General features: G+C 44.1%; 1 protein-coding gene across 1 annotated transcript in view; it reads right to left on the reverse strand.

Moving 5' to 3' along the window:
* KNG1 (kininogen 1) overlaps positions 1 to 7,850 on the reverse strand; it is a 26,447-nt gene extending 18,597 nt beyond the window's left edge. The window contains exons 1-3 of the mRNA XM_039241709.1: positions 7,533 to 7,850; positions 2,984 to 3,094; positions 1,921 to 2,005 (exon numbers count right to left, since the gene is read on the reverse strand). Coding sequence (XP_039097640.1) covers positions 1,921 to 2,005; positions 2,984 to 3,094; positions 7,533 to 7,724 — 388 coding nt within the window. The 5' untranslated portion in view covers positions 7,725 to 7,850. The remainder of the gene's footprint in view (positions 1 to 1,920; positions 2,006 to 2,983; positions 3,095 to 7,532) is intronic.
* Between the last annotated feature and the right edge of the window lie 2,831 nt (positions 7,851 to 10,681).

The raw sequence follows: 10,681 nt of genomic DNA on the forward strand, positions 1-10,681 counted from the left end.
GGCCCCCCCCCCCCCCCCCCCCCGACGTAGGAGGCCCCTTCCTTCGCCCAGCGGACTCTCCCTGCCCAAGCACGTGCGATCGGAACAGAATCAGGAGGCGGGCGGACAGCGCTCTACACCCTGCCCTCCGTTCTTAGCTGGTGGACCCTGCTGTCCCTGCAACTGTTTCTTGGTCTCCCTGAAAGTGTGTGTGTCCAGTTGAGACTTCCCGGCTGAATAGTCACGGCTACCCCCAGTTACGGTGATGGCGGGGAGGGGGTGCGGCAAGGCAGAAAACTGGAATCCCACGGGAAAGGGGAGAGAACTACTGATGGAAGAAGAGTGCACGATGAACAAGAGGGGGAAGGAGGCGGAGAGGAGTGGAGGCAGGTGGGCCCCTCCAGCTGTGATTGGGGGTGGGGAGGGGAGACGGAGGAGGGCTTGAGAAAGTGGAGCCTCCTCTGTGTCCCAGTGATTTTCTACCCTGCTCCAACATTTCTAGAGAGAGGTTTTTAAAATTAAAAGAAAGATTTTGACTTTTGATTCTGAAACACATCTGGCTACCAAGGTTTCAGATGAGGGATGTGGACCTAGAAGTAAATTCTGAAGGTTTAGTCAAGCTTTGTCTCCCACAAATACAATTGCCACGTACTGGATGATAAAGTTTGTTTACAAGTTCTTTTTTTTTTTTTTTTTTGAGAGAGAGTGAGAGACAGAAAGAGCAGGAGAGGGGCCGAGAGAGGGAGAGAGAGAGACTGAGAATCTTAAGCAGGCTCCATGCTCAGCACAGAGCCTAACATGGGGCTTGATCTCAGGACCCTGGGATCACGTCCTGAGCCAAAATCAAAAGTTGTCTGCTGCTCAGCTGACTGAGCCACCCAGGTACCCTGAGATAAAGTCCTTAAACTGCATAATTAAAACCTACTCCAAAAAAAAATTTTTTTTTAATTACTTGTGTGTTCTTTCTGCTTTTGGATTGGTCTTTCTTTGAAAGCAACTTCTTGTAAGGACTGAAAGTTAAGAAATACAGTTTGAGTACCATACGAATGGTTAACAGTGTCACAATGGTGAGGTTCAATGGGGTGTGGTTCCGAAGCCTCATATACTAAAACCTTGTCTTACAGAAGGCCAATTTCAGGCTCTTGGGATTGACCACACTTAAACGTGCCTATTCGTCTGTGCCTAGCACATTAGACACTTTAGGGAAGGAGCATTGGGTGGATCTGTTGATAATTTGCTTCCTACTTGTATTCCAAAGAAATTTTGTTTATTGAGGGTCTACAATACCAGCTCTGCTAACTAGTAGCTGTGGGATCTTGGGCAAGATACTTAACTACAATGGGCCTCAGTTTCTCATCTATAAGGTGGGGATATTCATGCCTACCTCATAAAGTTGTGGGGTTTAAGTTCAATATATGTGAAGCAATTAGAACTGTGGCTGGCAGTGAATGCTCAGTAAATGTGAGCTTTTATCCCTGTTATCTTGGTTATCATTGATATGCTATTATGATGGGACCTTCCGGCATATCCTCCATTTTTGGTCTACAACAACCCTCTGATGTAGGAATTACTGTTACCCCCTTTTGTAGATAAGGAAGAGGAAAGCCATCCAAGAAGGTGAAGAACTCAGCAAGATCCCAGGCTAAGTCTGACCTCAGAGCCTGTGTTTGTCTCCCTCCCTCTATGCCCACAATTGAAGGCAGTCCTTATGTCATTGCATCTCTTCTCAGAGCCTTTGCACACAGAGGACAGAGTGCTGCCTGCAGTCAGGAGGGGAGTGGGGATGTGCTGAGGGAAATACCCGCCTGAGCCTGGCCCTGACCTTGGACTCTGCCGCTCCCCCACCCCACCCAGCCCCGCCCCCAAGGCTGCCACCACCTGGAAGGGGCTTCCTCTAGGTTCATTTCCTCCCAGGGCAGCACCGAGAGATATGTCATTTACCTGGAGTAATCTGGCAGGTCTGTGTAGCCACGGAGAATTTCCCATTCCCTCTCTTCCCCACGGTCGCAGAGCATTCTCCTGTGGCCTAAAAAGAGAGAGAGAGAGAGACCATTTATCTTCATCTTTCAGATGGAGAAGTATACCTAGTATTATGACTCAATATGGCTTTCTCTTTTTTTAAACTTGCCAAAAAAATTTTTTAACAAGTCTTGAGACACAAGAAGGAAAGCTTTTGTAGTCTAACGGTTATTATTTTTTTAACAAGCTACCAAGATCATGAGACACTGGAGGAGAGGCACAATAAAAGAGGCGGTTTTAAAGTACATTTCCTTTTCAACAAAATGTATGCAGTGCCTTAGAACCAGCCTGCTAAGCCCTCCTCTTAATTTCCCTTTTAATTTCATTGTTGAAACGATGCGCAGGAGACCAATGTTGTGACAGTACAGGTGTGAACCCACGGACTCTGGCTTACTTCTGGGCACTGTCCGTTCTCCCCTGTCATTAAGGCCAAACGACCGGCCGTGCTGTGCCAGGCACTCCGGCATTTGGTGAAGATGGCCATTGGTATCAAAAGAAGGTTCTTTGCATACTGTATTTCACTTCATGCTCCCACAACCCGATGTAGGCAATGCTAGCTGCCCTTTCCAAGGCAGCACACCTGTTCTGAGTGGTCAGCTAGTTGGGCGCAGAGGAGAATTTACACTTGAGCAGATATAATTGAAGCATCCCTGATCTCCCCTCACCAGCCCTCGAACTTGGCCCAAATGTTGATCTGTTGTGTCTTTGGGGACTGTCTCACTGTCCTAATTGGTCATTAGAGTCCCATTTCATGGGAGGGCTTTTTCTTTGTTGAACTTCTGGCCTCTCCATGCTCTGATAGAGAGAACGGGGACACAGACAGCAAGCATCTGACTTTTGTACACGTTGGAGGCTTTACATGCATCCCTCGCAAAGAGGCTTAACAGTATTAACATCTTGAGCTCTAAGCAAAAAAAAAAAAAAAAAAAAATCTGACAGTCTTGACAGAGAAAACTGGGGGCTTGGGAACCATCAACCCACTTACAGCTTGTTCAGCTTCTTTGTAGTCACAATCCTGCCACGTTTTGTCACTTTGAACAGAGCAGTCTCCCTCCTTGATTTGGTACTTGAAGGAATAAAATGTGTCCAGGTCATCCTGGAAAAAAAAAAAAGCAACCAAAGACACATAGGGCTCATTTAGTTGCTCCAAATACTTTGTGTGGGACCCAATGCAGATATGAATATTTGATTGACTTAACGAGAGTGAAACATTTATTAAAAACACTGAAAGTTATAAATATTTATGTGGAAGAATGTTCATAATACATTTACAGACATGTATTTGTAAGTTACAAAGTTATCCATAATATTAGACCATTTTTGTGGAAACCAATGTATAGGTACACAAATGGCTTTTAGAAGTCTGGGAAGTTATAAAACAAAGGTGCTAAAATGTTTGTCTTTCAGTGGTGTAGGTACAGCTGTTTTCCTTTGTTCTCTAAACAAATGTTTATGAGTTGTCTTGTTAAAAAGTCAACATCTATTTCTTTTACACTAAGAGAAGAAGAAGCCTTTTTCATTTTCAAATAAAATGTTAATGGTTATCTCTGAATGGTGGATTCAGTTTTGGTCACTTTAGTGTTTTTATTTGCTTTGGTTTTTCTGTTATGTCATGAGATAATAGATAAAACATTTCATGTGAAGGTGCTTTAAAGACCTGTGAGGCCTGAAAACATAAAACTCCTGGAAGAAAACACAGGGAGTAATTCTGCTGACATTGTCCTTTCTCTGACATTCTCAGCCAAGGGCAACAAAAGCAGAAGTAAACTGCTGGGAATACACCAAAATAAAAAGCTTCTGCACAGTGAAGGGAATCATCATCAAAATGGAAAGGCAACTTACTAAATGGGAGAAGATGATTTGCAAACAACATATCTGATAAAGGGTTAGTATCTAAAATATATAAAGAACTGATATAACTAGGGATGCCTGGGTGGCTCAGTTGGTTAAGCGACCGACTTTGGCTCAGGTCAGATCTCACGGTTCGTGGGTTTGAGCCCCTTATCAGGCTCTGTGCTGACAGCCCAGAGCCTGGAGCCTGCTTCGGATTCTGTGTCTCCTTCTCTCTCTCTGCCCCTCCCCCGCTCATGCTGTCTCTCTCTGTCTCAAAAATAAATTATTAAAAAAAAAGAACTGATACAACTCAACACCAAAAGAATAAACAAAAAACAAATAACCCAATTAAAAAATGAGCAGAGGACCTGAACAGACATTTTTCTAAAGACAATATACAGATGGCCAAAAGACACAGAAAAGTTGCTCAACATCACTCATCATCAGGGAAATGCAAGTCAAAACTACAGTGAGATAACATTTTACACCTGTCAGAATAGCTAGACTCAAAAGGACAAGAAATCACAAGTGTTGGCAAGGATGTGGAGAAAAAGGAACCCTCTTGCACTGTCAGTGGGAATGTAAACTGCTGCAACCACCCGAGGAAACAGTATGGAGTTTCCTTAAAAAATTCAAAATAGAAATATCATATGATCCAGCAATTTACTACTGGGTATTTACTCAAAAAACTCCAAAACACTAATGTGAAAAGATATACATATCTATGTTTAAGGAAGCATTACTAATAATTAGCAAGGTATGGAAACAAAAGTATCCATTGATAGATGGCCGGATAAAGATTGGGCAAATATATAATGGACTATTACTCAGCCATGCAAAAAGAATGAGATCATGGATGGAGCTAGAGGGTAATATGCTAAGGGAAATAAATCAGATAGGGAGAGACGCTACTATATGATTTCGATTATATATGGAATCTAAAAAAATGAACAAACAGATGAACAAACAAAAATCAGAAACAGAGCTCTACAAGAACAAACCAATGGTTGCCATAGGGGAGGGGCTGAGGAAGTTACGGGTGAATTCACATTCACATTACGGGTAAATGGGGTAAAAGATATGGTCTTCCAGTTATGGAATGAGTAAGTCATGGGGATGAAAGGTACAGCATAGGGAATATAGTCAATGATACTGTCAGCGTTGTCTGCTGACAGATGGTAGCTACACATAATGTGTAACACAGCATAATGTATAGACTTATCAAATTACTATATTGTACACCTGAAACTAGTGTAACATCGTGTCAACTCTACTTCAATAACAAAAAAAGAAAGAAAGAAAAAAAAGTGCAAAGGTGCCGAGTTAGATGAGCTCTCTGTATGTAAAATCCCGACATGTCAAGCAGCAAGGGACGGGAGAGGTGATGTTGTCCAGCCCTCCACTTTGAAGGCCCCGAGTAGATGGGCATGGCCAAGGCAGCCTCAGCACCTTGGAAAGATGGGGCCAGCCCGGAACCCAGGTCTCCTGACTCTCAAAGCCTGCTTACATCATGTTATTTGCATCTGGGATGATTGAGTCAAACAGGATAGTCTCTAAAGTTCCTTCCAGGTCTCAGATTTTGATATAGAAGTGGGGGGGGGGGGGGGGGTGTGCCTGGGTGGCTCAGTCAGTTAAGTGACTGAGACTTTGGCTCAGGTCATGATCTTGTGGTTTTGCCTTGCGTGGGGCTCTGTGCTGACAGCTCAGAGCCTAGAGGCTGCTTCAGATTCTGTGTCTCTCCCTTTCTGCTCCTCCCCCTTTCTGCCCCTCCCCAGCTAGCACTCTCAATAAGATAAATAAACATTAAGAAAATTTTTTAAAAAAAGATGTAGGTGGTTGTGGTATAGATGGTGCCCACGTGGCAAAGTAAGGCACGATTTGATAGGTATTTCATTTATGTATGTATGTATGTATGTATATATGTATGTATGTATGTATTTATTTATTGAGAGAAGGGGGGAAGGGCAGAAGGAAAGAGAAAGAATCTTAAGCAGGCTTCACACTCAGCACAGAGCCCAATGCAGGGCTCAGTCGCACGACCCCGAGATCATGCTCTGAGCTGAAATCAAGAGTGGGAGTCTCAGCCAACTGACTGAGCCACCCCTCTATGGACATTTTAGAACAACAACAAAAAAAAACCCCACATTTGCCATGGACGTCAGCCAAGGAAGATAACACGAATTGACTGTTGCTGGAGAGTGCCAGGACCACAGGTCTACATCATGGCAACAGAACGGTTCAAATTTACTTAAAAAAAAAAAAAAAAAAAGAAATTCTGTCCACTGAGCTTTTTTTTTTTTTTTTTTTTATCCTGGTCATGTCAAATGACTAGCTTTTCCCCTCTGCCAAAGCAAACAGTTACATAACTATCACAGGCGCAGAGGTTTTTAGTGAAATTCATTTAAACTAATTATTGAAAGACCTGTCTTTTTAAAGTCACAATACTGTCAAGATTTGTCTTCGACCCGAGTGCACCAATATGTTATAAAAAATATTAGAAAACACCTAGAACATCGCTGTTACCCTTGATGCGTTCAGCCATACAGACTTCCTGGTAGATATTTTGTCTAATGCATGTTAATCTCGTTTCTGCCTCCTCTTAGGTATAACTCCCCTTCCCTCTAGCTTTATTGAAGTATAGTTGACAAATAAAAATTACACATATTTAAAGTGTGCAATGTGATTTATATATGGTATATATATATATATATATATACATACACACACACATTGTAAAGTGCTACAAAAAGCCGATTAACATGCATCATCTGATGTAGTTACCTTTCGTGTATATATACACATGGTGAGAACACTTAAAATCTAGTCATCTAGCAAATTGCAAGTATATAATACAGTATTATTAACTATAAGCACCATGATGTACATTAGATCCCCAGGACTTATTCATCTTATAACTAAAAGCTTGTACCCCCTCTGACCAATATCCTCCATTGTGCCCAGCTCTCAGGCTCTGGCTACCTCCCTTCTACTTTCTGCTTTGGTGTTAGACCTTTTTAGATTCCACATATTAAGTGAGATCGCACGGTATTTGTTATACACTCCCCTTAAGCGCCCCCTCCCCACCTGAGGTCTGGAGGTCTTTATTTAAAATTTTGAACCAAAATTTTGTAATGTTTATTTATTTTTTGAGAGAGACAGAGTGCGAATGGGGGAGGGGCAGAGAACGAGAGAGGGAGACACAGAATCTGAAACAGGCTCCAGGCTCTGAGCTGTCAGCACAGAATTCAACTCCAGGCTCGAAACCACGAATTGTGAGATCATGACCAGAGCTGAAGTTGGATGCTCAACCAACTGAGCCACCTAGGTACCCCTGGAAGACTTTATATTTTAGGCTAGGGCTAAACACTCAGGAACTTCTTTTGCACCAATCTAACTGAGTTCCTGGATTCTCCTACTCTGCATAGTTTCTTTCAAATAACTCCAATTACCTTTGTTTCCTTTCACCAGAGGATGCTGCTTCTCTGATCACCCAGGAACCCAAGCTTGGTGGCCCAGGACTAGTCTATACCCTGCCCCTCACTCCTGGGCCAAAGAGTCGAATGCTTCCACCTCTGCTTGTCAGTTCTTTGGCGATTGTTGGGGTGTGTGTGTTGGGGGGTGGGGGGTGGTAGGGGAAAGGCTGGGCTCCAAGTGACAGCACAAATCTCAAATGACCTCAAGGTAAGACACAGCTCACTCACCGTCCTGGTGACCTCGGTTACACGGTACAACACGAACTGATTGCCACTTTGGTTTCTACTGTTATATTTCTTCAGAGCAGTGTCCACAGCCTTAAACAGGTCCTCATCATTGCAGTCGATTTCCTGTGAGGACTCCTGGGTTAAGCTTGGTAGCAGCCTGGAGCAAAGGAGAAGCATGGCAATTAATTTCATGGTTTAGCCGTTTCCCTCCGGGAGCTGAGAGATGGTTTCACCAAGAACCGGGCGCCAACTCGAACGCTGACTTTAGCTATTCTCAACCCTTTCTCTCCCCTGTGCTCCCCTCTCTCTGCCTCGGCACTTCAGATCCCGGTGGACTCCTGCTGCCCTGCACTATTTGCCCTACTTCCAAAGGACAAATGGCTCTGTGGGGTTATCCAAGCAGATTTCAAGCTAAAATGTCACAACAAGGAGGTTATTGACCTGCTTGTTTGCATTCAGGAAGCATGGTGGGAGCATGGAACACATTTCCAGGTGATTGCACAAGGTTGTGCAACAGATCAGAACAGAAACTAATAAAGGAGGAGAAAACACCCAGCACCTGTTATTCCCTGTCCCAAATGACTTTCCCAAAGCCATTTATGAAGGTCACTGCATCGGACGGTGCAACAATGAGTACAATGTACAGATACCTTTCAATCGTTTCTTTGCAAGATGTCTGGCTGCCAAAAAACATGTTGCTACCAATCACACCGTATGCCTAGGGAGCCCATGTGCATCGGGACATAGTGCATGGTAAGAGCCCCATACCAGGACACCGGCACAACTAAAAATAAAATATGGGCATCCTCTTTGGTCTCTGGTCAAGTCTCCACTCAATTGGATTGGTTCTAGAAAGAAAAATGTTCCCAGGTGGAGGAGACAGGAGAGAAGCACAAGAATAGATGAATTGAGTGAAGCCCTGTGTCCCCTGCCTTTGCTTATTTTTTTTAAATTTAATGTTTATTCATTTTTGAGAGAGAGAGAGGGAGACAGAGCATGAGGGGGGAGGGGCAGAGAGAGAGGGAGACACACGATCTGAAGCAGGCTCCAGGCTCTGAGCTGTCAGCACAGAGCCCAATGCAGGGCTTGAACCCATTAACTGCGAGATCATGACTCGAGCCAAAGTTGGATGCTCAACCAACTGAGTCACATAGGTGCCCCACTTATTTCTTTTTTTAACAAGTTTATTTATTTTGAGACAAAGAGTGAGTGCATGGCAAAGGGGCAGAGAGAGGGAGGGAGAGGATCCCAAGCAGGCTCCACACTGGCACCGCAGAGCCCAGTGCCCAGCTGCACAACGGGACAACGTGGGGCTCAATCCCACAAACTGTGAGATCATGACCTGAGCTGAAATCAAGAGTTGGCCACTCAACTGACTGAGGCTCCTAGGTGTCCGCCTTGCTTCTTGTTCCTGATGTGGTGGACATGGGTGTCTACTCACCAAGTCTAAAGAACCCTTCTGATAAACCCCAAATTCTGATTCCAACTACTCCTCAATTATGCACCATTAGAAATGTCCTCACTCTCCCAGCCTCAGCATCTCTGTGGGGCCCTCCTTCTTCTCAACCTAAGAACATGCCCATGTCTCTTTCAGCTTCATTTTATCCCCTATACACCCCCTGCCGCAACACACACACACACACACACACACACACACACACACACGTGAATATACCTTCTGCCATCACTATGCACCTGAAACTGCTTAAGTCAGGAAGGCAGCCCTTTTAAAAAAATATGTTCATTTATTTTTTAAAAATTATTTTTTAAATGTGTATTTATATAAGGGTGCAGGCAGAGAGAGAGGGAGAGAGAGAATCCCAAGCAGGCTCCATGCTGTCAGCACAGAGCCAGATGCTGACTGGATCCCACGAACCATGAGATTATGACCTGAACTCAAATCCAGAGTCAGACACTTAACCAGCAGAGCCACCCACACACCCCAGGGCTGAAATCTTATTCGCCTGCGTCTAAATGCTTGAGCCCTGATTTGGGAAGAAAGGAAAAGAAAGAGGACTGGAGTGTGGAAAACGAGAGTCCTCTGGCACCAAAATGAATAAAGAGAAGTTACCTGACACTGGAGCCTCCCTAGCCCAGTGAGAAGATAGGAGGAAAACACAGCACTCTGGGGTTCCTGGAGCAGAGAAGAACACCTCTGTCCTGCTTTCTGGGCTTGCAGCCTAGAAGGCAGCAAGATCCCAGGGAGAGAACAGCCATACAGCATCTCTCGGCAGTCCCGTTCATTAGCAGTTCTGTGGAGAGCCTTATATCCCCAGTTTGATACAACAGTATCAGATAAACTAGACCCAGAGAGGGATGGGAACAGGGTGGTAGGTATTTCTCAGCCAGAGTGACCTGGTGGACCAGCGGTGAAGAATCAGACCTCTTTCTCTGCCCACCATCCGTTTTCTTAGGCACGACATGAAATTCGAGAACTGTGGTACGACTTTGTGTGGAGAGTAGTGGGGTCAGGGAAGTAGTACAAGAAGGACCAAGGTTAAGTTTCCTATTAGCCTACTAGGATGGCAGACTGAAACGGAAATTAATTTGTTCTGAAAATAAGGTGATATTTTGGGACGCCTTGGTGAGTCAGTTGGTTAAGGGTCTGACTTCGGCTTAGGTCAGGATCTCATGGTTCGTGAGTTCAAGCCCTGTGTCAGGCCCTCCACTGACAGCTCAGAGCCTGGAGCCTGTTTCAGATTCTGTGTCTCCCTCTCTTTCTCTGCTTCTTCCCCACTGTGTCCTCTCTCTCTCTCTCTCTCTCTCTCTCAAAAATGAATAAACATTTAAAAAACTTTTCCTACTAGCCTACAGGAATGGCCTGAAATGGAAATTACTTTGTTCTGAAAATAAACTGATATTTCTTGTACACCTGAATTTATGGTAGCCCCAGCTATAGCATAAGTACCCATAGAGTACTGTAGACTGTAGAATTAAAAGAATTAAGTCCAGCAAAGAAAGAGGATTGGAGATTTGCTACAAGAATTTGGGGGCCAGTGACTTGTAGCATTGAGAGCTTTCCTTTCCATTTGTCTTTCTCTTCTCATGCCATCTCCTCCCCCACCCACATTTTGCCTCACCCCAAGTATGAAAGTAAGATTAAAATAACTTGAATTTTACATTCATTGTTGGTCGTATTTTTAATTTAT

The sequence above is a fragment of the Hyaena hyaena genome, unplaced genomic scaffold (assembly GCF_003009895.1).
Source record: "Hyaena hyaena isolate Hyena2069 unplaced genomic scaffold, ASM300989v1 scaffold_199, whole genome shotgun sequence".
Classification (NCBI taxonomy): domain Eukaryota; kingdom Metazoa; phylum Chordata; class Mammalia; order Carnivora; family Hyaenidae; genus Hyaena; species Hyaena hyaena.